The sequence below is a fragment of the Ixodes scapularis genome, unplaced genomic scaffold (assembly GCF_016920785.2).
Source record: "Ixodes scapularis isolate PalLabHiFi unplaced genomic scaffold, ASM1692078v2 PGA_scaffold4__175_contigs__length_147842914, whole genome shotgun sequence".
NCBI classification, from domain to species: domain Eukaryota; kingdom Metazoa; phylum Arthropoda; class Arachnida; order Ixodida; family Ixodidae; genus Ixodes; species Ixodes scapularis.
This window is the reverse complement of record NW_024609879.1, coordinates 82,883,370-82,910,470: the sequence shown is the minus strand read 5'-3', so window position 1 is coordinate 82,910,470 and position 27,101 is coordinate 82,883,370. Positions and strand designations below refer to the sequence as shown.

The 27,101-nt window shown below is 45.5% G+C and overlaps 2 protein-coding genes and 1 long non-coding RNA gene across 5 annotated transcripts; 1 reads left to right on the top strand and 2 right to left on the bottom strand.

Moving 5' to 3' along the window:
* Window positions 1-284: 284 nt before the first annotated feature.
* Window positions 285-2,314, bottom strand: LOC121046067. Its single transcript, XM_040499765.2, has one exon. The coding sequence runs from the start codon at window positions 2,274-2,276 to the stop codon at window positions 1,053-1,055; it is 1,224 nt and encodes a 407-aa protein (XP_040355699.2). The 5' UTR covers window positions 2,277-2,314; the 3' UTR covers window positions 285-1,052.
* Window positions 2,315-2,663: 349 nt separating this feature from the next.
* On the top strand, window positions 2,664-7,611 carry LOC120844521. Of its 3 annotated transcripts, XR_006078247.1 has the most exons (5): window positions 2,664-2,857; window positions 3,711-3,818; window positions 5,556-5,614; window positions 6,164-6,236; window positions 7,409-7,611. It is a non-coding gene; the product is annotated as an uncharacterized LOC120844521 (long non-coding RNA). The 3 variants fall into 3 exon arrangements; XR_005716420.3 differs by lacking the exon at window positions 3,711-3,818; XR_006078248.1 differs by lacking the exons at window positions 2,664-2,857; window positions 3,711-3,818 and adding an exon at window positions 5,028-5,180.
* A 4,418-nt stretch (window positions 7,612-12,029) lies between these two features.
* Window positions 12,030-26,301, bottom strand: LOC120844512 (sulfotransferase family cytosolic 1B member 1-like). Its single transcript, XM_040216321.1, has 3 exons — window positions 26,176-26,301; window positions 23,931-24,702; window positions 12,030-12,241 (listed from the first exon to the last, which is right to left on the bottom strand). Exons 1-3 carry the CDS (start codon window positions 26,299-26,301, stop codon window positions 12,030-12,032), a joined length of 1,110 nt encoding a protein of 369 aa, XP_040072255.1.
* Window positions 26,302-27,101: the final 800 nt, after the last annotated feature.

The following is a 27,101-nucleotide window of genomic DNA, read 5'->3' as shown; positions in this document are numbered from 1 at the left end:
ATATTTTTGAAGCTGGGCTCGTACTATGTTGACATCGTCGCTGTACGCGCCTGGATTTAAGCATTCAAGTTCGTTCAGAGTTACTAAATTTTTAAAACGGTCACGCTGCTGTTGTTTGTTCTTATATGATGCAACTGTAGAGCGTTCGATTGCGATGTTTTTTACTTCTTGCTTGAAACTATCCCATTTCGCAAAGATGTGCATGTCATTGTTTTGCAATATATTCGACAAAAGTAAGGAGATGTTAGTTGAAAATTGCTCATCACTTAGAAGCCTAAGGTTGAGCTTCAGTGTTCCCACTGCAGATGAACACCTCGGAGTCTGCGCGGCCCAAAGCAGACTGATACCAGGCAGTGATCGAAAAAGAAAACTGGTTTGACTTGATAATTACTCATGGAGTCGATTATATCACCAGAAACATATATTCTGTCTAATCGTGCGTGAGACGTTCCTTGGAAAAGGGTGTAGCGTATCGATTCACCTTTCTTATAAGCAACATCAATAAGGTTATGGTCTTGAAGCGTGCTCCGTAGAGCAGCGGCACTTCCGTCGTACCTAGTTTCTGACACCGATCGGTCGTCTGGACTGCAAACACAGTTAAAATCTCCCATTGCAACTATTGTTCTGTTTGTGTTGAAAAGTGGCGAAATAAGTTCAAAACATGATGTTCTTTCTCTAGGCGTATTTGGAGCACACAGGCAAATAAAGCGCCATTCTATCTGCCTAAAACTAATGTCGCAGGAAATAAGACGCCCTTCCAGGTCATTAAGAATGGAAACTGATGATAGCTCGAGCTGTTTACGAAAAAAAAGAAAACATCCGGCAGAGACTCCTTTGGCTTGGCTAACGCAGATTTCGTAATCCTTAAGAAAAGGTTCTAATGCGTCTGCGATGCCTTCATCCGTAGATAATTTTGTCTCCTGTACTGCCGCAACGTCAACTTTCTCTTTTTCCAAAAGACGCAACAGCTGAAACTGCTTCCTTCTAGACCCTAAACCTCTAACGTTTAGCGTTAGAATATGTAATGGAAGGGCGGGATACATCAGGACATTTTAGGTGCTGTTCTCGGTACCCTTGAGGTTCTCCAGTAGCTTGGAGTACGGCTTGTGCCGCATTCCTGCCGGCTGGAGGTCTTTTTTGGACCTCTTCGAAGGGAGCTCTTCGGAAGAGGAACTTTTGGTCGGGTGGGGCGTTGAAGTTCCTTCTGGTTCATCCGTTGGTCTCGACGTCTCAGAGGCCGGTGTGATGATTGTGGGTTCCGCATCCGCCTCGTCATGCTCATCGTCGCACTCTGTAACCGCCTCGCTGACAATCGTTGACTCTGATGATGAGGATGACGTGCCGTCCTCGGCAGGTGGTGGTGGCTCCGAGAGGCCCCCAGGGTCATCCTTAGATTCGTTGATGGCGGGTGCTGTCCTTGGGTGTTCCTGTTCCACGAACTTTTCCATCGTTGATGCCGGTGGTGTGTGCCCCAAGGCGTCGAGGACCTCCGTGACATCCATAAGCAGCTCACTTTGTTCTTCGGCCTCTTGGGTTCTCGGTCCAAGGAGCTTACTTGTGTACGTTGTGACACACGTATCAGTCGTGTGCCCGTACCTTCCACATTTAAAGCAGCGGGGGGTCTTGCACTGGCGGCGTACATGCCCAACTCTGTTACACCTGAGGCATAGAGGTGGACGTCCTGGAACGAGTAGGAGGCACTGGCACCCAAAAATCTTCAGGAGATGTGGCACTTTCTCAATCGTGATGTCGTCGTGAAGTGTGATGTTCACTTCTCTATTTAATGTGTCCATATGTTCCATGCCGGGGCATCTCCTTTTCTCCCGGCTCATGCTTCGCACGGTTCCGTAGGCCTGCAGAGCCTCAGCGACACGTCGGTCTTCAAGGTGGTCTGGTAACCAAATGATTTTTATCTTGATGTCACGAGTGTCTGGGTCTATGACCAGACATTTTCGTCCTTTGACGAGAAGTTCTCTCTGCTGGCACAGCTTCGCTTTCGCGAGCGCGTTTGTGCAGGTGACCATCCAAATGTGGCTCATCTGGTATTGTCCGGTTGCCTTTACGTCTCGGAGATCTATTACGTCTTTGAGGGCATCACGAAAGTCTGGCGCTGAGTAACGCCTTGCGCTTATGTCGGCATGAAGGAATACGGAGTTTAGAATGAGGTTTCCGGTTGGAAAGCGGGGAAGGATTACCTTGTAGTCGCTTGTACTGTTGTCGGATGATACGGGGTTAACTCGGCCAGTGGCCGATACGGTGTTTCCACCAGACATCATGTTCCTCGCTGCCGTTCCGAACGGCTTCTTCTTCTTCTCCCGCCACGGGCGGAGGACTGTCGAGGGTTGCGTAAATTATGAGTTAGTATTTAATGTATCGGCTACTGCCGACGCATCGGCTACTTGCGGCGCCAGTTTCTTTACACGCAGTGTTGACACTTGACAGATTTCTCTCAAAAATGTTTTCATTCAAGTTCATACGCAGTGTTCGACACTCGACGATCCGTTAATTTTAATGTATACTTTATATTTTCAAAAACGTTCGCCGCTTATATCCGTTCGAGCAACTGCGTCTTCAAAAGCTTCGAATCCAAATCCAAATCCAGTTGTTTCGTGCGCTTTGTTGCCTCGGCAGCCTCACCCTTCCTCGTGCAGTGTTTTCGAGGTTTTAGATATTTCGGTAGGTTTAACTCGATTTTGCGAGAACGGAGAAATAAGCGACGTCCACAGGGCTTTATTTAAAAACTGCAATCCTTCGAATGTGGTCGACTTCGAGCGTAGGACGGCGTACAAGGTGTCTGGGGACGGCGACGCGAACACTCGAGGAGGCTATTACGACGCCGAGATCCTCGAACTGACGGGTGAGTGCGTATTTTTTACCATCCCAAAGTGCGACGTAGCCACAAGCAATTGCCGTTTTCTTTCTTTTTTATTGCGACTGTAATTAAAAGTGAATATTGTAGACTGCTTATATGGGGCACCAAGCTAGGCAGATGAATGCATGGGCTAATACTTCAGTTGAGCGTGTGGACTGAACTGCCTTGCAGGTGACATCATATGGCACCCTACAAGCCGCCATTGCTCCTGTGCCTTAAGTCCGCGCTAATTTACTCGTACTCCACCGTTCCGAGTTTCACACTCCGAGCGCAGCAACTAAACGAAGCATAGCGTACAGTAGTGCAACACACCGAAGCTGTCGGCGAGCTCTATGAGCCACTTCCGACCACAGTTTTATGACAAACCCAGCATCTCGCGGATGCCAAAATTATTTTGAAGATAAATTAATTAAGGGCTCTGTAAAATGGTGAAGTAAACCCCCCCCCCCCAAAAAAAAAAAAAAAAAAAAGAAAAATCCCCGGCGACGTTAGGAAATTTTTACGAATGTTTTAATATTTGTGAAAGGTTTGAAGACTCGCTTCGACCAGATATGCTGAATGTTACTTTGACCGATCTATTTATTGACCATGCATGCTGTTTAGATTCAAATGAAAGACAACATTCTTGAACTTGCTTGTCAAAACAAGAAACTCTCAAACTTGTCAGATATTTTGGGTTTCCGTCTTCCAGCGCGAGACGGAACCTGTCGATGTGCTACTCCAATACTGGCACACCGCCGTTCAATAAATAGCACATTAATTAGTCTTCAGGCGAGATGCATGGACAAACTTTTTCCGCAACGTTTTCGCTTTCCAATCGAAGTATCTTTATTTGCAGGGCTGTGCATTCTACAAAGGGCAGCGATCGGACTGTCCTCTCATCTCGACAACTTTTCTGTCGCTGTACCATCATAACGCTACTGTTCGATGGGTAATTCGTTTTCATGTGAGATTCGGGAACAAACCTTTTCCGTAATGGTCCTGGCTTTGAAATCAAATCATTTTACTCGCTGGGTTAAGCATTCTTCGACTGAAATGAGGCAGCGATCCACTGCACTCCTCGTCTCGGCGACGTTTCTGTCAGCGCAAAGAAATGACTTGCACTTCGAGAAATACTCGGTGCAAAAAGAGCACGCTTGAGTGTCAGTCCTTTGGTGGCGCTTCTGTCCATTTAATGAACAAAGCGCCAACCTCTTGCGCTCCGCAGCACAAACTAAGGCACACAATCGTGGCTGATTCAATGTCGATTCATGCGAGTCATATAATACATGGCTTGCATTGATGTTGCATCAGCTGCCATTGCTTCCTGACCAATTTATTTATTCATGATCACAAATGTACAGTCGGGGAGAAAAGTCCCCAGGACGTGCTAGCTGCGGCTGAAACCCATTGCTCTGCCACCTGTTGGCGGGTCGCCTGGTTTCGAGATCACACAAAAGAGCATGCGCGTCCCACTCTGCCTGCAAACATGTGCGTTTCCTGCTCTTCTGCGGCACAGCACCTAACTAGGAATCGGGCACATGGTACTGCCTCGGAGATAGCGCTGGCGGCTGACGAGCGTCTGCTATACATTCCAAAACTCGAGATACCGCCTGGGGCATTGCGCCGCATTTCGTTGTGTCAGCGCACCTTGCTTTATAACCAGTTCAGCTTATCGCTTAATTGAGCTGCCGTGACTTCTTGCTTTATAGGTGCCATGTCAGTAAGCACTATCTCCGAAGTGGTACCACGCACCCGATTCCGAGTTAGGCGCCGCGCCGCAGCAGAGCGGGAAAGCGCACACGTTGGCAGGTACAATAGGACGCACGTGCGCCCTTTTTGTGATCTCGAAACCAGGCGACCCGCCGGCAGATGGCAGAGGAATGCGTTTCAGTCGCAGCTTGCGTGTACTGGGGACTTTTGTCCCCGACTGTACCTAAAAGAAACCCAAGAGGAAATGGCAACTGAACTGGCCAGGCGCAAACAGGCAGCTGAAGCATTTGCAAGTTCACAGAAAGCTGCTCCTCCCAGGAACGTCAGCCCTTGTGCGCTCTAACGCAAAGCAGTTTTTGTGGAAATTTTGTCACCAGAATATCATTACCTCTCTATGTAATGTGGTACAGCCTATTTTTTCTGGGAGTGTCCATAAGCTAAATCTTCGCGCTATTTAAATTTTTAGATGCGGTTTATGTCAGGACAAAAGCTGAAAGTGACGATGTTGCAAGGCTCTCAAAAGCAGCGCCAGCCACATATGGCTAGCAGCGACCGAAACGGGCACACAACTGACCAATCCAACTGATGCAGAAAGAGAGCTGGTCGTGCACAAAATGTGAGTGTAGAAAGCAGCTTGGGAATCCCAACACTGCGTAATGTCATGTCGAGTCCTTAACATTTATACTTCCTTGGGATTGCTCTGCTTCACCACTCAGTCAAGGCTTTGCAGTTTACCAAGCCTTCTTTATTTTACAAAGGCCAGTAAAGTAGTCGGGAGTGACAAGGAAGACAAAGAATCAACTAAATCACAAAAGAAAAATAGCACAGGGATCCAGTTTGATGCCGGCAACAATGTGTTGTCATGATTTGTTGATGAGGAATGCCATGCTTTCTGCCTACACCCCAATATGCCTGAGAAATGCTGCTAGGGATCACACCGGCAGAGCTGCTAGAAACACCTTTCTGACTTACCCTGCTCTATCAATTGCAGGACTACCTGCGGCTCGGCTGTTGATGCGGGAGGTGCTGTAGGGCCCTACTGCCTAACACGTAAGTCATTTATGGCCTGACCTCTGGGTACTCGTATGTTTACCGTACTAACAGAACCCATGCTTTAGCATTAAAAAGGCAACTTTTTTAATGAACCTGCATTATATGAGAGAAGTTTGCTGTGCGGTGATAGAGCCGAACATGTCATATGCAACACATGGCTTATATCTTGCATAGAGGATATTCATTCATAAAGGGTGGAAACAATAATGCTGAGAAAGAAGGCATAAACGGCAAAGAGCTCTCTACTCTACTGTTGTGGCTGCGCTCTGTTGCTGAGCAGAATGACCGAGGAATGTCCTTCCTACGTCATGACTACGTAGCAAGTTCCCCAATGTTGCTAGATTTCCTCCCAAATAGGCTCCACATGCATCCACCAGGTGCACATTGAAAGATTGTTTGATTAGCTTTAAAATTAGTTTGCTTGTGCCCTTCAGCAAAGGACTGGTATTTTTGAGATTATGTTGCAACCTGCAACTCATTAAAGCGATAAAATGAGCGCTGGAATTTGGTTTCTGTACCTTTTTCATGTGAAATTGTTTTTTTCAGTTGCTGACGAGGACATCCTTGCAAAGAATGAGATCGTGGATCCTAGCATCGGCCTCCAGAAAAGGAAGGAATGGTAAAATAGAAAAACTTTTTACTTTCATTCAGTGTATAATATACATTAAAAGAGTTTAGGATAGTGCAGGGGTGGCCAGAGTGACATGGAGTTAGAGCCGCAGACAAAACTACGAAAGTTTAGAGTCGCTGGAAAAAAGAAAGTGGGGGGGACTACTTTTAACAAGAAACAATATGGAGGGAACAGTTATTTCCATAGAGGACAAGTATAATGGGCGATAACAACAAATGACACTATTTTGTTCTTAGCCCGAGACTGAGGCAGGGAAAGAGGAAAGTTTCAAAGTAGAAGAAAAATGAACAGTCGAGAACACGTCTCTAACACAGCTCTTTTGAGCTGTGTTAGAGACGTGTCCTCGACTGTTCATTTTTCTTCTACTTTGAAACTTTCCTCTTTTCCTGCATCAGTCTCGGGCTAAGAACAAAATGGTTAACATCCACCAGCTCGCCTGCGCAATCACTACATTATAAATGACACTATGCATCAGAAGGTCCTTTCCACTGCTAAGCAAAAATTAATACACGATTCACTAGCCAGTCACTGCCCCTGACAACTGTTATGCGTATACGGTTGAAAGTCTTTCTAGAACGATAAAGGAAACAGGGTCACTCGACGTATCTATGTCGCAAAAAGCATTCCAGATGTATATATGTAGTGTGTTGCCAGGCTGCCAAGACTTGTAGCTCTTTCTAAATTCAAGAACCCTTTTCGTCTAGGGGACACGTTTTCCAGGGAGCCGCGAGCTGCACTTGGACCCGCAAAGAGCCGCGTGCGGCTCGCGAGCCTCACTATGGCCACTCCTGAGATAACGTAAGCACAGTAGATTGAACCGATTGCAACAAGAAGTCATTAAAACATTATTGTAGCCAGGCTCTTAATTGTAGTTACAGCCAGTGCCTGGAAAACATTCTGTTGTCATGCTCACCTGATGCAACTAAGGGATTATGTAGCTGTTTCATGCAGATGCCATGAAGCTCTGTAGGCCCATCAGCTTCGCAGACGCCCATGAAGATAGGAATTCATGTGTAGTGCTGTCTTAAATTTGAAGGCCTAAATTTCATTAATGTAATTAATTATTTTAGTGCATTTTCAATGCATCTTGGAGTATACAGTACCACTCTACGTCAACGACTGGTATATGTGAAGCTGTTTCTCGCTTTTGTTTATAACAGATCCATGTCGGGCAAGGTGTGCACGTCAACCAGGAATGCGGGCAACATGCGGAAAGCAGAGTGCGACTCCATGTTTTGCAAGATCACTGCTGCTTCCATAGGGTGAGTGGAAGTGCTTTTGGAGAGGTCGGTGACCGGCACCCTCTCCAACAAGGCAAAGGCAGCGAGGCAAGAGGAGGCGTTTGCCCCGCTCACTCAGCGCAAGGTGCAGGCTCTCTCAGTAAGCAAACATTTTTAAAATCTTGATATGAATCTCGCGGAGTCGCGTAAAATATTTCATGCTAAATTCGTATCAACGAAAGCGAAACAAAATTTATATTTTGAAACACAAGGAATGCATGAATGTGCATTTATTTATGGCAGAAAATATCTTGTATGCAATTTACACGATTCTAACATGCCCCCGATAGTAACACACGGTTATAATCAACCCACGAATGTTGAAAACATTAATTAATGTCGATTCTACTGCGCAGATAAATGTCGATTCTACTTCGCAGATAAAATAATGACGGCTGAACAACATACACTTTGTGGAAAACATTTACTCAAATGCACATACTCAGAAAGTGCCCACACTATGTGCTGTTGAAGCCCTACATCAAAAACTTGCAAGCAAACATTCGGTTTCTTTGTCTTTCCAACCAAGCTCGCATGTCACCGTGGACCACACCGAAGACACCACCAACATCACTCGGTTTTCTGTTTTTGCCAACGCTGTTACTTTGTTTTTTAGAGGTAACCTTATAGTAAAATCGGTTTTGCTTTTCCAAGGCTGAAACACCATTCCACGAGATCGCAAAAACAAAAAAAAGCGATTTTGGATTCAGATTGGATTGGATTTGAAACATGTGTTGATGGTGATGGGGCTGGCCACTTTGCACTGTTTTTTTTACTATTTTGTTTTGTTTTGGTTTTTGGGTCCGATTGTAACATGCATGTAATTTTGAGCTCCAGTTTTTGGGTAAAGTGCTGATCCCTGGCAGCAGCAGGCAATCAGCCGCCCGGAGCCTTGAAAGCTTACAGTCGCCGATCGTGGCCTCCTTGCCACTATCAGTTGTGGAGCACGCATTCGTATCAGCCGTCGCAGCGCGTAGAGGAATTCGGAACACCCAAAAATTTTCACGTCGTATACAATGCACTTCGGCCGGGGAATTTGTTAATTTGCTTTATTCCGAAATTCGTACCAGTTAGTATCACCGAGATTTTACTCTAGTAGGTTGTCTGCTAACACCTGTACATGTGATGGGGGTACCCCACCAAGAATGAGTCAATCATAACAGATAATAACCGTAAATAATCGCACATTTGTATTTTGAACAGATCATTTTATTTTTCGTTCTAAGCAACAAACTCGAGCAAGTGCTCGAAGAGAAGTCAACGGAGAGCTCGATGCGTCGTGGGCTATCCGGCAAAGCTGGCGTGGCTACGAGCTGTGCCGTTCGGGTGCATAGTGGTGTTGTAGACGTGTTACAGCCTAGCCATTTGAAACACCTGTGGGCTTTACGTGGACCAAAGCGGACTAAGCCGTCTAAGCGCCTATGTGTGAGATAAGTAATGTCAAGGTCATCGCGTTCAGGGCGAGATTACTCCAACAGTTGAGTATACCTCCAAACAGCGGCGCTGCTCCGATGTGTAGTGCAGCTACATAGCGGTTTTCGCCATGTCACCAATACGTCCAAGATCCCCAACATTGCTAGATTACCTCCCAACGAAGCTTCAGAGGCCTCCACCAGGTGCGCATTGAAAGACTGTTTAATTACCTTTAAATTTAGAGCCAGGCCATGAATGAAGATCTTTCAAGGAGTGTGAAAGATTGTTTTCATATAGAACTGCATTGTTCTTTGTGGTGCTCATGATGCTATTTTTTTATTTCTGTGGCGTGTCTAAGCTGTTACCTCAGCGAGGGATGATAACCAAGTATAAGCAGTTTCCAACGTACATTGTCTACTTATCTAAAGTTGTAGCTCCTATTTCTTACAAGGTCACTTGCCTAGCAGTGAAATTTATAGACATGGGCTACCTGTTTTGTGCTTAAAAGAATCTAACAGAAGCCAGGGTGAGCTGTCTATTGGGAGTGGAACATAAATCAGGATACTGCGGTACTTTTGCTTTCATGGTGATCTCTGAACACTTTAAATACTAAGAAACGTTGAAGGTTTGTTAGGTGCCAGCTGCCACTTAATTGCTTTTATTTGAGACTAATTTACCCTTGGTCTTCTCAAACTATGACCCTCCAGCCTGTATTTATGACGTTCTATATTGTTTTAAGTCTGAGCACTGCAAAAAATAATTACCCTGGAATTTCAATATTCCGGGCTGCTTTTGACTACACCTGAGGGAGAAAGGTACCGCCAGGCTGAAAGGGCAGCCCGGCACCAGAAGATACGGCGGTACCTGTCAGAAAAGCTGTCCAATCTCAAGAGAAATCACTACAAAGGTATGTGCATCTATACTCTAACTTCCTTAATTAAGTAATATACTATTTTGGGTCTCAGGTATACAAGCAATTATTTTAAATGATAGTATAGATAAATTATTTAGAGGTTAATATATCTAAATGTTTATGCAAACAACTTTAAAGTAGTCTGTTGATCAGCTGACCACTTGAAAAAGGCTGTGGGTTGCTTGGTCACTACTGCCATCCCATCAGGCCGTGCTCGCTCACTCTCCAAAAAGTTGCATCGTCACACAATTACAATGAAGCATGTCACTCTTACTGCCCCTTAGTCGTCTCTAGGCCCACTGTGCTCTTTACGTATGTCAATGGTCGTCCTGTGTTTGGACTCATTGCTGATCTCTGAATTGCCCTTGATATGTCCAGGCTCATCCCTTTGCTGCCTGTTCTCCCCCGATGCGTGGTCCCACCACGGACTGCCCATGCTGTTGCAGGTCTGCCATCGCTTGCACCCCATGTTGTAGCCTTTTTACCCTTCATATTAATTTAGGTTACTTTATATATTGCCAATACTATTGAAATGGAACAAATGTACTATCGCAGCCAATATGAGCTGAAACGCCACTGCACGTGGCACGCGATGAGAGTTGTCTCTCAGATTGTTCAGCAAACCTTGGTATGCGTTGAGGTAGAAACAAATCACTTCTTGTGCTCGTTGCACCACTATGCCGTTCCGTGTCAATTTTCAGCTCATAGTGGCACAATGAGTGCAAGAAGCAACCTGCCTAAACCTCAGCAAACAGAGAGGTTCACTGAAAATCCGACAGGCGGCTCTGATAGTACCACACGCCATGCGTCATGGCGCTTCAACTAATATTGGTCACAATAGTACTTCCTCAAATGTTTCTGGTTTTTCTGTACCACCTAGCCATTCCACCCAGCGAAACAATGTATGATTTCATAACTTCATAATAAAAAATATCAAAGCAATGCAGCTGGTTTGACTTTATTCTTATTAATAGCTGCATTCGCCGTACTCAAATGTCGGGCTGGCGATTACCAGTGTGCAGTGGACAATATAATTAAATTATAAGTGGGATATGCACCTCGTCATGCTCCAGGCATGGCATAATTAAGTTTCCAGATTATGTATTCACATATTGTTGTGTTTTTTAAGTTGTGGCCAACTCAAACTGTTTCAAATTAGCCATAAAACCACCATAATCAAACCGTAAAAAAATAGGCGTCTCAAAATACGACAGGTCATTCGACCATCAGACCAAACCAACAGACCATCAGGCCATCAAACCATCAGGCCATCAAACCATCAGGCCAACAGACCATCAAACCATCAGGCCAATAGACCATCAAACCATCAGGCCAACAGACCATCAGGCCATCAAACCATCAGACGTCCCAAAATACGACTCCATCAGACCATCAGACCATCAGAATTTTCCTGATGGTCTTTTCGATAGGGAATAGTCCTCAATTAGAGCAAATACTTTCAGAAATCTGTGCTTTTCAGTTTAGACAGATTTTGTGCCCGTGACCACGGCGAATGCATGCTCATTTAAGCTGCGGCATACTTCCCAAATTTTCTTTTTGCTGTGGCCCAAGTTAGATCTGTTTTATTTTCTAGCTACTGTTGTTTTCAAGCGTTAAATTAAAGGGACAGTGACACCCCCAACAAATTTTATTTATGTTTTGCCAGGCGATCTATTATGGTGTCAGAAGTCTACTGAATCAATATTTTAATACAGCGTCATATATATTTTTAATCAAGTAAAAAAACACAACAGCTTAAGACCGAAACCGAACTGGGGTGGAAGAAGAAATATAGGGGACTAAATCGACGCATTTCTTGTTCTTTAGAAGTCACAAAAAATGGATATCATATTTTTTGTCTATTTTTAGTGTTTAGTGTGTGCTTTCGATGATCAACGACTGTGATTATTTTTTGTGACTGTGTCTAAACTATAGAAAACGGCACATGACAACGGAGAAGATAGTGAGCGCGACTCAAACGGGCCAGTTCTCGATAGGCAGTTTTCGGTCGGAAGGAATTCGAATTTCGAGCCGCAAATTGTGTTCTGGGTAGTTGGGCTCTGATATGCCAAGTACCAATAAAAACCTTCTAGAGCATAAATGCCATGTCACTGTCCCTTTAAGCCCTTCCATGTTCCCATAATTTCTATTTCAAGAGAAGGAAAAACTATAATCTTACCCGACACAGCTTTCTTTGATGAACGACTCGTACGTGGGATGCTTGACCTCGTCATCGTCTTCGTCGTCGCCGTCGTCGCTGTCATCGTCGTCTGATGCGCTGGGGACTGGGATCGACGTGCTGCTGGCACTGATGGCGGTGTCGCTGCTACCATCAGTCTGGACCCAGTCACTGGTCACACCTTTTGCGAAGGAGTTTGCCTGCGTGTCTGAAGAAAGGACACAGGTTTAAATATGTAACTTCTTATTCCGCCTGGGTTTGCATTAGCTCCTATTTCTGCTAAATGCACTCCGGCGCAAGCTCCATTTCTCAGCAAACGATGAACTTGAACAATATGTCCTGTTTGATCTGACAGCAAACAATACTACAGTACAAAATAGAAGTTAAATAAACAAAAGGTGAAGAAAACCCAGGGCTGCACATGCACACTTCGCGGCGTCCAGCTGGCAACCCCCATACCATCTAGTCCCAGCGAAGTCTCGTCGACAACATTCGTTTTTTTTTCAGTGATAATTTTAAAAAAGAAATGCCATAAATATTGCCAAATGCTGAACAAAACAACCGCAACAACAACAAACAAAAAAAAGTTCGAGAAAAAAAAAAGTAAGCCCGCTTTGTTGATTGAATTTGGTTCCGCTGCATATGAAGCAGACACCTTACAAACAAGCTACGCTATGGCTTCAGAAAGTCGTTTTGACCATTCGTTTCATACGAGACCCACAAAGTTTCGCGTCGAGCGTATGTTACGGTGGCACCCTCCTATGGTTCCCTGTCCAGACGTAATTATCGTGCGAAAAACAAGTTCGATAGTGTTTGTAAAAAGCATGGTGGAGGCTTGCAATCAATGGGCTCTAAAACCAACGCTACCAACACAGTCAAATTTGAAGTTATCACATTAGTCTTATTTTCGTCGATGTGAAAACCTATGCTGATGTCATAGTCAGCATTTGGCCAATTGTGGCAGGCCGACCGCTGCGACGCTTTCGATCGCTCACGATTTTATTGCCATCCTATCGATAAAGCGCACAATATAATGGCATATGGAACTAATCATGCACATATTTAAATTTTTTTTAATCTACCATCTGACGTCAAGCACACGAATAAAGGCTGCTCCAGTTTCATGCCCCGAGTGGGCTTACGCGTCTCAGCTCGGATCGTGGAGCGAAAGCTTGCGCCGGGAACCTCCTGGGTTCGATCCCCGCCGCCCCCGCCCGTTTCGATCTGGATGAGTTTCGTACCGGCACGCGTTCGTGTGATCACTACTGCGTGATGCACGTTAAAATCCCAGGTTAGCGGTTGTACTGCACTGGCTAAATTTCTCATCGACTGCTAAGAGACCGATTACCCGTCGAGACGCATCTCGATCAAGGCAGTATAAACATACAGAGCAAACAAATTTAATGCCTACCGACGGACTGCTTTCCCTGCCGAGGGTCTGTTCCCACGGAAGTGTTTCTCACGGCAGGCGGCTGAGCCGGCCTCGGGATCTCAGCAGACGTCTGAACACCTGCGTCGTGTGTGGTTGCTCGGGGACCGCAACGGCCGCAGTGCTCGCGAGGCTCACGAGGTCCGTCGCCCTCGAAGCAGTACAGGTCTTCACCCGGCTCATCACCCTGGAAAACCGAAACTTCTGATAAAACCTCTGTTGTAAATACCGTTCACGCAATTAAGAGCGCCGCTTACCAAAGTTCTGCGACGTTTCAGCGTTGTTTCGTTCGCTGGGGGGATGGTAGGCTTCGTCGCGGGGGGCAGTCGAAGAGTAGGAACTGCGTCCGGCTTCAGGAGGGCTCTCGGCATCGTCTGCCCGGCATCACGAAGGATACTTCTCATGCAACGGTAGTCCCGATTCTCGTCGAAATGATCGGGGCATACGCGCACGTCTGTCTTCCATGGGTCCCTTCCGATCCTCCGACACCACTCACTCCTGAGTGGTTCCTCGAGCGGTAGGCGATGATATGTGAGACTTTTGCCTCGGATCCGTAGACTTTTCAAATCTCGGTTCGGGCACAGCAGAACACAACACGCAGTCGGCATCGCCGGCGGCCACGGCGGGAAATCGAAGTCGAAATCGAGGTCGAGACACGAGGAACGATAACGATACCACGATTCTACGGACCACGACTAACGGACTCCGTCGAACGAGGGAAAGACAAAACCTCCGGGTTGCTCGTGTAGCCGCCGTAGGCGCCTCGGGCGTCGGCAGCTGAAGGTGACGGCAGGTTTTGTTGACTTGCGGTAGATGGCGCCACAAATAATTCATACCCTTTTAGCGGCAATATCAGGCTTTTGAAGCATTTCTGCATGCCTAAACAACAAGATTTTTTTTAAAACTTAACCTTAAATCGATCTTACAATGGCACTATCACTTACAAAAAACACTCCGAATGATGTCACACCACAGATAACATTTGCGGCCACCATGTGGCCGCAGGTTGGAAAAAAGCATTTTTTCTTATTTTGTGATTACGCAGCGAAATGGAGGTATTTCGGGGTATGGTGGCACGTTTTCTCTTACTTATGCCGAAGTAAACAAGATAAAAAAATACAAGCTGCACATTCGTTCAGAGTTAAAATCGTTGCACCGCCACGTGATTTGAAGATGGCAGCACCCATGCGACGGACGGCGAAAACATTTATAGAATTTTATAAATAAATTGAAGGGATGGCATAAAACCATTTGCAGTGAGATTGCCTAGCTCGGAGTCAAAGCTACTGTTGCATTGGTAGACTACATTTGGAGTGTCTGCAGCTGGCTTCATTCGCTGGATTGGCATGTGCATCTATTGACATTTGGTGACCATAGCAGGCAAAATTTATTGTGCAGGAGACTGGTGCGGCGAGATCAGGAGCATGCTTGCGCTCTTTTGCAGTGCTTTTCAATGCGGCCGCAGGACATAAACATACACTAGAGTTCTCAATAACGACTGAATGTGGATGGCCGATATTTTTCAGCACCTAATATTTTGACAAGCCTTGCATAAAAGCCGTTTTTTCTCTTATCTGGAACATGGTGCTGAAGTATCAAACGGCCTCTGATGTTGTGAACGAAACAAGATGCCACCAGAAAATCTTGGGGCTAATAGTCGCCGACATGATGAGAAACACAGGGCATCTCTTAACGCCCAGCCTCCAGCAAGCACTTGTCGCCTTTTCTCATGCTCTGTCTGCGCGTACATTGCAGAGGCTCGAAAGATGCCAAAGCATTGCCGAATGTAGAAGGTTCCTCCCTGGCAATTCTTGTTGTTCTACATCTAGTCCTCCAGGCACGCCCCAGGTTAGTACAAAACATACAGTAGTCTATTCAACACCCTAACACGATTCGGCCGATATGTTAGATATAGTCCCTAACGGAATGAGAACGTCTGGGCGTGTCTTAGAAATCTCCGGGCTTGAAGCATTGCCAAAGGTAGGAAGCTCGTGCTGGAGCGAGGGCAACTGAAACTTCTCCCTGCCGTCCTCATCTTGCGAGTTTCTAGAGTTATTAAACCATTTTAAATGTGGCAATGCTACACCATACAATAAGGGTTTTTACAAAAACAATTTGTGGTTGATTTTATCAAAAGCTTGTTATAAATCGAAATAAATAATATCGACCTGCTTCCAAGAAAAAAGAAATGGCACCGTGTATTCAAGTGTACAGAAACTAATTTCTACTGAGCGACTTTCTAAAAAAAGGCAGCGTTCCATGGTGCTGTTTTTAGCGAGTAAAAACCCCATGTCTGTGTAACAATCTCACACTTTCAAACGAGCATACAGTAGGGAAATGGGGCAATGATTGTGTACCCTAGACATGTCACCAGCCTCCTTTACTGGTAATACAGTAGGCTTCCTCCACAACAATAAAAGAACACGATTTTTCGGGTGATATGCATGCTTCAATGATGGGGCAAACAAAGTCAGTGCTGTTCTTAACAATGAAACAAGATATAAAATTACCCCCAAGAACAGCCTAGCTTTAATTTCTTTGTTGCTTTCAACATTTCGGTGTGAACATCCTTGATTGCTGAAATGTTAGTCAATATTACTAAGAAAAAGATGTGCTTGCATTGACCAAGGTGTGAACATCGTAAAAACATTTCTCAGCGACCACAGCAGATCTCCAACAATATCTGGACCCGCTTGGCAATGGTAGAAATGTGTGTATATATGTTCTCAGATCTAGGTCAGTTGACAAGCTTCGGAATACGCCCGACACCTTTTTGTGGCGCATCTGCTCAATGGCACCTGCTACACTATCGGCCCGTCCGATGGACAGAACCGGTGGAACACTGGATGGACATTACCTGCGGTGGAAAGTGATTTTATTGTGGTTTTTACAGTAAACATAAGGTCTTCAGAATACTTAATGCAAAAAGAGCGTCGTTCAAAAAATGTTTTTTGTTGACCGTGGAGGCATTGACGCTGTGGCGCTAGGAACGTTATCTACCCTTACCTGCTTGCGTGATAGCAACTGAGAACTGTTTTTGAACGCTGCTTTTCTGTGGAGCTTGTCAAGTAATAGATCTAAGAGCGTTGGCGTGTAGGGCCTGAGCGGAGGCATGTATTTTCACAAGCACCGGTTTGAAACTCCCATTTTATGGAATCCTTTCAAAAAGACACCCAGTTTAAAGAAAATGGCAACGAACCTCCTTTTAGCAAATTTGTTTTCAGGAAAACAGAATTCACTGAACTTTACTGCTTGCTCTGCCTTGGCCGACGGTGAAGCCGAGCCAGTCATCGAATCACTTGCTTGGGCGGCCAGCACATTCAGAGTATGATAGACACGTTTCTGTGCATGTCACAACCCTGCTGTTTTCGCAAGAATACTTTTACGTTCTGCCTGGTTTACGGCCGAAGAGAGAAGAGCGAGTGCTCGAAGCATAGGCAAACATGCCTCAGTGAATCGCGCTAGCATTTAGGTGCTTCCAGATTTGCTTATGCCAATTGAATAGATTCACTAAATGGCGATCCTTTTTCAATATTTGATGTTGCTGTAAACTGAGTTTCGATAAAATGCGCCCGTTCTCAAAAACATGCTTCGATGAAATGGTGTTCGGTCAACTGTCGTAGACCCCTGGACGAGTGCAACTCAGCAGCAGTCGTAGGTGCAGCACATTTCATTAGCATAAAATAAACGCACACAGCCAAACAAGGCAAATCATTGATGCCTAGCAGACCAACAAACAAATAAATGTTAAACGCGGGGTACTATTCTGTTTCATACCTCGAACATTACCGTCCACTTCGGCTCGTCACTAGATTGTTGACAGCTGCCCCGGCGAGGATGCTTTCCGGACATGCGGAAGTAAAACATCTCAACACAAGTGCTATCCACCCCTGCATAACCACATGTCCTTTACGAACATAACTCGGCTTCCTAACGATATCTTAAAACACCGTACGTAAAGAATATTTCAAAAACAGTTAAATCCTATCTCGCAGTTGCGCAACATAAAGAGAACAGTGCAGGTAGCGCTGCAAAGGCACTTTCTACATTTCCGGATTCATACAAGGCCTGATTGTCGTTAGCAAACGTTTAGATACTGAAAACAGGAAAATGAACAAGAGAGTGTGACGGGTCTGGAAGAGAAAGGAACGTGGACAAATAGCAAACACATGCAGTTTAGAACAGACGAGACGACCAATCGAGCTAATGGGTTGTACGAACAATCTGAACCTTAACTACTACTTTCTGTACAAATGAAAGATACCCACAATATAACGAGCTAAATAGACACCAATATTAACGTACCGACTGAGCAGTGCTGCTCGTAAATCAAGTAAATCGTCGAAGTCACAGAACGTTCACAAAACAAAACGGCCATCTTGAAAAAATAAAAATATTGATTGTGATAGTGATGTGTGTTCTGTAAAAACTCGGAGGACAAATGTATTCAATGTTTTTCTTCTTTAAATTTATGTTTGCCAGTTGCAAACGCCCTGGAAAACATATTTACCCTAGCGAACCCTCTTTAAAATCATGGTTACAAATAGTCTAAAGTTTAAGCATTTAGACGTCTCGAAATACACTTGGTAATGTCTATGTAGAGTGCAAGTTCGTCCGTTTGTTTTGCAGGGGTTGTGGTGATGTCAGAATGCCGAATTTTGATTGAAGGATAGTGGATAGACCTGAAGGCAGCTAGCATTGCCTACCCACTATTCTTCAATCAGAGCTTGGCATTTTGACGTCTACACAACCCCTGCAAACGAAGCAGACGAAACTGAGCTCCGCATAAACATTTGCTCAGTAATTAAATACAAACGGAACACATACAAGGGAACCCTTCTTGCTGATAGTTTTTTGTTGAAAGTCTTAATGGTAAAGTGTTAATGGTCAAAAACCAATGCCACGATAGGCTGAAATACTTCGGAAAGCCAGAAAAATTAAACGGGAATATCTACCTATCGACTTTCCATCAAAATTTACGGAGCTTTATCTATTCAATAAATACCTTCTCGCATGTTTCATTGAAATCCGTGGCATAGATTGACCACACTCTTTGTGTGACGTGTACCAGTAGGTATGCACTGTCATCAAAAAAAAAAATTATTTAATTACGACAGGAACCCACAAGACGGGAACATGACAAGACCTGATCCACCAAAAAGAAATGGGCCTAATAGTGCAGTCTTGCAAGGCTTCGTCCATGATTCAGGACGATTTGAAATCTATAATGAATGCAGAGAATAAAGGAGTCAATCAGGTTAACAGGAACAATATCTGACTTGAACATAGAGTGCAATAAAGAGCAGGGGAAAATTTATAGGTCAGGCTGGGTGTGGTTGGGTGGGGAAAGGGAGAAGGGGGAGTTTGCAAAGAGGTACCTATTTTACGGGCAAAAAACTAGCCCAGATGTGCTTTGTTGACCTAATATTTGTTATGTGACCAAAAACTAATGATTTTTTCCTCCGAAAAGCTGGAGTATGTCGTTGTTTTATTAAGAAAAAAATGACCAGCAAAAGAAACACAACCTCTCCTTTCCAAAAAAAAAAAAAAAATCTGCCCATGACGCAGAGCACTTGAGTATGCACCAAAGCACTGAGGGAGAGGAGGAGACGAGAGGGGACATCAGAAGACAGAGCTTTCGTTGGAATGACTAATGGGTAGACCTAAATCTAGTATACCGCTAGCAGTTCAAGACGAGGAAAAGGTGGAACTCCCCTCTTGCTCATAGTGCACGGAACCTTATTTTTGTACCCGCACGTCACCATTATTCCCCTAGAAAATTAGCCCTCGATGCTTGTCATTCAATATTCGGACGAAAGTTGCTAACCCCCGGCCTGTGGCTTCCGCAGTACGACGCACAACTATCCTCCGTGCACCCCTAAGCAGACAGCGCTGTGGAAACTATGTGCTCTTTGGGCCAGTCGCACTTGTACCTTTTGCCACATGATCACGCTCTCTCGCGTATAGCCACATTCGCGGAATGGGGTTAGGTGATGGACAGGGGGGCGGGCAAGATTTGTCAACTGACGTCCCAACTTTTCACCCCCGCACGGATGGAGACAGTGATCTCGCGGTAGCTGACGTTTGTTCTAAACCTTTCTTTGTCCACTAATGTATTTCAACGTCTGTGCGGCAACAAAATGACTGAAAACCTGCAAATAAAGCACAGGTATCAGTTGCTTGCTTCACAGAATAAATAGCACAGCTCGCGTCCGATTTTGTCGCCTGTGGAACGTGTTTTTTTTTTTTTCGGTTATCCTGCCTCTTATGACGGAAAAACCCCATTTGCCTGCTCTCGTTCCTCTCCTGAGTGATGGATGATGGGAGTTCATTGTGATGCACACTTGATTCTCAAGGTGCAGCGAGTGCATGAACGCGTGGGGTGACAACGCCGAAATGAACTCGTGGAGCGTCGGCTGAAACAAACTCGCTCCACGTTGTAAGGAGGTACGGATGGGCACGAGTGCTTATGTGTACATGTAGTCGTACACAGGGGACGAGCATGCGGCTTCGTCTTGCATCTTGTTCTCGTGCAGAGGTTGCTTCAACAGCATTGCAGGAATTACACTTGCCCTGACAATGAAATACAAAAAGGTTTGTGCCGAGTTTAGACACTGCGGCAAGATCACCGAGCCAGATGTGGCTCCTCGAGAGACTTGGGGCGAGGGGCTCGCTCCTTCCACTTAGGAGGAGACCGGGTAATCAGGGCAGGCATGTCGTTTGACAGCCTGTCCCTCTGAGTGTGAGGGGCACCACTGCCACCTCCCTGAGGTGGAAGTGGTGCCCCTCCCACTCATGTGGAAGGCACGCCGCCACCTCTGGTTTCTAGGTAGGTAGGAGCTGAGCGACGGCCTCCCGAAATCCCAGCCTTGAAGGGTCGAGGCTCGGAAGGTGGTGCAAGCTTCCTACGCACCACCTCGAGGAAGCCCCCCTTTGCCAAGAAGGCATAGCGCTTCTTGGCCTCAGGGTAAGACAGGTTGTCCTTGGCTCTCAACGAAAGGATCTCTTTTTCCTGCTTCCATATGGGGGATGCGCGCGCGTAGGCGGGATGTGCACCATTGCAGTTAGCACACTTCACTTCACCCTCGCAGATGTCAGCAACGTGGTTAGTGCTTCCACCCTTTGCGCAGATATTCTTGCCTCGACAGCTCCGAGCGCCATGACCGAACCGCGGGCACCGAAAACACCGCAGGGGATTCGGTACGTACGGTCGGACACGGCTGTGGAGGTATCCCGCCTTCACGAATGCTGGGAGAGTGTGTCTTTCGAACGTGAGAATAACATGCTTGCTTGGAGTTTCCACACCATCTCGTTTGAAAATGATCCGCTTTACAGCAACGACACCCGATGGTTGGAGGCCTTCGAGAATTTCCTCTTCACTAGAGGGTAGGAGGTAGTCCTCGGAGAGCACCGCTCAAATGGTATTCAGTGTGCGGTGTGGGGCAGCTGTTACTTGGACATCTGCGATGCGGGACAGTTTCTGGAGCGCCATGCTTTGATCTTTAGTGTTCAATTCGACGAGGAGATCACTGGAGTGCATCTTCTTTGCTTTGTAATTATAACCAATCAAATCCTCAAGAACTTTTGCCACAACGAAAGGAGACATTTTTCCCACGGGGCGCTGTTCATCTTCAGAATGAATAACAAAGAATCTTGGGTAGGTTGCAGGTTCAGCATCTATTACTTTGGTTAGTTCAGGACAAGGCCGTTTGGACGCTTGTCCTGAAGAGGTTTTGGTAGAGGACGCCACAGAAGGCAGAGAAAATTCAGCACCCGTGGCGTACCGCCCACACTCTAAAAAAAAAGGGTATCACCATACACCCTTTTGTCCCATATAATACACCCCAAAACTTTATTTCGACGTACAGCGCCCTAAAATCGAACAGGCGGCCCCAAATTTTACGAGGGGCTTGACAACGGTGCGGTATAACTTATTAAATTGCTAAAGTACGTATCAAAGACCAAAGAAAGAAAACACGGAGCGTTTTCAGTAGGGCCAAGAAAACTCCGAAAATCTTTTTTGTGGTCAATAATACGTACATCAGCTATCTTAATAAGTTGTACAACACGGCTATCAAGCCCCTCGTAAAATTTGGGGCCGCCTGTTCGATTATAGCGCGCTCTACGTCGAATTGAAGTTCTGGGGTGTATTATATGGGACAAAGGGTGTAATAAGACACTCTTTTTTCTGAGAGTGCACCACGAAGCCCAACAAGGGGACAGGCAGCACCTCACAAGAGTTAGGGCTTGTCTTAGTATGTTGCTCTGCCAGTAATATCAAGGCGCTATAACCAAGTGTGCTTTAAGACAAGAAAATCTATTGCCACTCAAGGTTAGCACTTGCCGCCAAAGGAGGTGAAAAGGAAGGAAGAGAAATGAGACGAGTAAAAAGGAGAAGACAAGGCTGAAAGAAAGGAGGGGATAGTAGAAAAAGTGGCGACTGACTGAACCGTCCTGGTCGGGCCAAGCCAGGACACCCGTCTACGGGAAGCGGGGGCCGAAGTGGTGTATTGCCTCACGCGGGGGACCCCGAAGGGTCCAAACCTACCCCAAGCTCGACTCAACCACGAGGATGCTCTTTTCTCCGGACACGGGAAAGCCACGCACAGCCAGACGTGGGCGGGCTGTGCGTATGGCTCGGGGTCAGTGGAGACGCCACTCTCCAAACACATGCTTTCACAGGTGCCCCTGCGGGAAATTTCGACAATAGAAAATTGATCAAATCGTTCCGATCACTCCGACAACGATACCCGATACTCCGCCGCCGCCTTGCGCATGCATCCTATCTTTATCAGATATCGTTATCAGTGCTACCGGAGGTATTGGAACGAGCTACTAAAACTCTCAAATAACAGGCAGCGGCTGCAACGACAAAGCCTTGCTCTTTTTCCGAGGTAAATAGTACTTCCAATGCTTCGCTGAAAAAGCTCATTGCAGAGCATGAAGCATTCGTGAGGCACAATATGGCACTCCCATCCAGTGCCTAAGCTCAAAGGCTGTTCAAAGGGTGTTCGACATCTTTAGTAAAAAATGACCCAAAAATTCTGACGAAACTTTCAAGAGCCAGCTGCTGCTCAAAATACTCAAGGTCAATAAATGAAATATGCTGACACCATAAGAACTTGAATAACCCTCTTCCCTGTTTTTCTTACTTGAGGGAAATAATGTCGGAGGTAACTCCACGAAAGTAACAGATTACATCTCTGGGTAACTGTCCCTTAATTACTTTCATAGGAGGGTAATTGTTATTGTAATGGTTTGCAATTTAGCCTTGAGTAATTGTAAATGTATTTCCCTACGATTTTTCAATAACGTGTAAAAGTTTGATTGCAGGGGTGGGTTCCGTTACTTCCGGGTGGAGCCCCTAGGCGGGGCCGGATACGTGGCGGCCACTGAGTTGGTCCACCAGCCATCGCTGGCCGGTGACCGTGTCAACGGTGACAGGCGATTTTTCTCACCAAGAGAAGCTAATATCTTGCGAAAGTTGGTTCCGTCCCGTTGTGTGCACGTTTTGCTATCTTTTATAAAAATGTAATTGAAAACAAAGCATAGTCACGAAAACCCCATGACTGTCTTTATCTGGAAACACCGAGCGGATCAAATTTGATGAATAACAAATGGTTTCGATAATTACCAAGTTTCCCAACAACAGTATAGACAAAGACACAAGCCTTGACTGGCTTTCTCTTGAACAGTTGCGCTGTTTTCTGTTTTCTTTTTAATATGGTAATATATGATCTGGATTCCGTACTTTGATCTTAGTTAGTTATTGATCTTAGTTTTATAACTGTTTTATCTTAGTTATTGATCTTAGTTTTATAACTGTAGTAATACACGTTTATGTGCGTGTCTATTGTGTGCTGCTTGAACAACACAATAGGCAATTGAGTTTTCACACTGCCGATAAGGCTCAGGTCTCAAGTTTCGTACAGAAGCATTTTTTTCCCGGCCGCTCCACCATTTCTTAAAAATTAAAAAACAGAAACATTATTATTTTTAATGTCTAGCCCAATGAATAATATATCCGAGTTCAAGGAATGTATCTCCAAGTCAAAAAACATTAGTACAGGCAAAATCTACTCGAGGTCGTCGACAAAATAAGCTCGGGTAGGGCGGGTGTCAGTGCGCCGAACATCCTTCAAAAAGGGTGTTTCTCTCGGTTTACCGTCCTTCTCCACACCCCTTTTACAGCCTTCAAGAATAAAGGGTGTTTAATTCAAAAACACCCTATTTTATTGTTGAAAATCATCTATTAGGTCAAAATAAGGGTTATGAAAAAGTGAAAGCCAGCGTGTAAGGCTCTGGAAGTGCGTTTTTACGGCTGTGCATTTTTTCGCTTTCTGCTTTTCATTTCGTATGCCATCATCAATAAATAGTACAAAAATCTCTGCACGGTGAAAACAGCTCTAAAAATACTGTAAATATGGTGTCTTAATGCTTTAGTCATATTTCCAAATATCCATAATACTTATCCCCCTAAATTTCTCGCTAATCATGGCCTGCATTTTATTCCGGCTTTGATCCGAAAAGTATGCTTTCCAGCCTCCGACACCTCCTATGCGCACAAGGTTTGCCACTTTAATGTCGTCGTTTGTCCCTTCTTGACTAACACATTGAGTTGAATTTATTGAGCTCGTTGTCTGGCTAAACACTTCCATTAGATCTCTATAACTGCTCGGAATTAACTCTTTCATGAAAGGCAATTCGCTCTTCTCAACAACCTGCGCAAGTGCTGCCCGGTCGTCTTTTAACGCTGCACCGTAAGCGTCACCCAAAAAGTTGGCCAACCTCAAAATAACGTCGGTCTTGTTCTTTTGAATCTCTTCGTACGTCAGAAACAAAACGTTCAGGCAATCTTTGCGGGCGTAGCCCGAGAGTACGTGGTCAAAATAGTCGCCAAAGCCGGCCCGTCCATGAAGGAATGCGTCCAGGAAGTCTTCGAATTTTCCCTTCCCAAAATCGAACACGGGAAAATCCGTGGTCAGGTGAAAGTTGGAAACGCAGCAATCCCAGGGATTCCTGGCAACGTACACGCACTTCGCTTCGTCGCTGAATTGCATTCTGTTCATCGGAAGGTGCGTTCGCAGGAGTCTCGTTCGAGTCACCGTCTCTCGGGAGTTTAGCTCGAGAATCGGGGCCGACTGGGAGAATTCGGCAAACGTCTTTGCCGACTGACCTCCGTTCACAATGAGCTGAATCAGTTGTTGCACCAAGTGCGTTCCACTTCTGGGATAGGTAACCTGCGTGCACAAAAGGAGACACGGTTGATTACAGTCATCTACGGAATGAAAACGGCACGGCGTTTCTTTGGCGGTGCCCGGGCTATGGGGAGCGCAAATTCGTCTGCTTGTCGCGCAGGGGTTGCGGTAACTTCAGAACACTGAGCTGTGATTGGATCCCATTGCGACAATTGTGGGTAGACCTGAAGGCAGTCAGCATTGAGATCTGCCCGCTATCCCTCCAGTCGGAGCCCATTAGAACTAAGCGTTCTGACGTCACTGCAACCCCTGCGCGAGAAGCAGACGAACTTGCGCTCCGTATACAGCCGAAACCACCTAGAACGCAAAGCCGGCGCTTTCCTTCCCCCCCCCCCCTCACACACACACACACGTTACCACTAGTGGATTAAAGCGGGGTCGCCTTATACGCGCGTTAGCGCCGACGCCAACGCGTCGTGCAGCGCGTCTCACTACGAGCGCGACGCTGGCATGGGGTGACGCCAAGAAGGAGGCGTCTGCCGCTTTGCGGCGTGTCTCGGCGAGCTTTGGCGTGTTGGCCGCTCGGGACGCGTCGGGGATCCAATAAGAACGTCTTCGTGCTTAGGTCTTATTTTCTAGGTGATGTCGCGTGCACTCGTTCATCAGGCATTCCTGCAATTCTTGTTGCGGTAATGTCCAAATATTAAAGAAACAAGGGGGTTACTATTGGCGGCTGATTAAAGACGACACATATGATCACAAAATAGATTTTAGTGATTCGTTTTCTTTTTTCCTTTAAGGTTTGTTCGAATGATTTCTCATACTATTTTTTTTGTGCAACTTGTAAGCCGATGGAAAATATTAGTTACTAATGTAGTATTAAATCGTACATAACCTCTTATGCAGTATTTTAATGCCTCTTTATTGCCTTGGCAAGAACAGCTTGTTAAAGAAAACGTTTATTTTACGTAATAAAATGTTATCAAGGTGTAGTTTTTTGTGCCAACTACATGTGCTTTGGCTAGATGCAATAAATCCAGGAACCCCAAACAATAGGTGACAGACGCAGTGGTCCACTCATGAATACATTTGTTCATAATATGCAAAGCTTACTAACTGTGGCTACTGTATTGAGGAGACTGCACCGGCCGAATATAAGAAAAGTTATATGCAGCCTCCGATAAAAAGTAAAAAAAAAAAAAAAAAAGAAATCCACGTTTATTACCGAATACTCGATGCAACCAATTTCTCCTTGTTTCACGGTATTTAAGCTCATTGGAAGTCTTTTTGTGACATGTTTGTTTTAAAAAACACTAATTTCTCTGTCTAACATATTCTGACCAAGAATGAGGCACGTAAAAAAGGGGAGAAACAGAAAACATAACTTGTACCCGCACCAGCCTGTATTCGTTCTCAGGATTTCTGCTCGTTATGTCGGTGATGGTACTTTTCTAGAAGAGCGACCCGAAAGAGAAACTGAGCTGGTTTAAATCGAAAAGGATCAACCTCACTCACCTCTATAATATGTCTCTCAGTAGGCACGAATTTCATGGCTTGCCGGTAGAGATTCCGATCATAATACTTGGGGCAGGCATCTCCGTCGATTATCATGGTCGCAGGAACAAGTTTGAAATTATCCATAGTTGAACAAAGTGATTATCTGAAACTTTGAATGTAATCAAGGTTTTGATGCACAGTGAACGTTCACTGGACGTCAGCCAGACATTCGGCTGTGCTAAAAAACAACACTACACTTCGTTTCTAAGTCCAGACGCAGCCGACGCTTCGAGTTGAAGGGACCAATCAAGTAGCGTTAAAATCGCAGGTTACTAGGCATTTTTTTGGTGTTTATGAGCGTTTTGCGGTGATAGAACACGTGCAGAAACATGAGGAACACCATGGTGGTGCACCTTTTGATGCTGTCTGATTGGGCCCATCACCTCGTAGTGTGGACTTCGTCTGGGCTGAAAGGGGCCCTGGAACGACTTTTTGACTGTTTTTATTTTAATTTGCACCGAACCTAAGGGCGCTGAACGTATGACTTAGTGAAACTTTGCGTCCCTCAAATTTGGCTTTGTTTTAAAAGTTATAGGCAAATTAAAATTACAAAAACCATTCAAAAAATATCCTTCATCGTGACGTCCCTTGTCCTGGCTTGGGTGGCTGTGAACTAATGGAGGGGTAGTGAGCTCAACTAGCGCTCGCGGCTGCCGCACTCCGTGTCGACGATTCAAGAGGGTGCCACTTATGCATGGGCTGGATAAGATAGATGAAGCGGGCGGCCAGGGTGGCTCACATTGCATATGCAGCGCGACTAAAGACTGTTTCTTGAAGCTTTTTGGCTCGAAATGCTTGCCGTTCGAGTCCGAACCTCCGAACCCCACCAAATAAATTCGCGACACGCGATGTGACGCAATTCGTCTGTTCGCTTTGCACGTGGT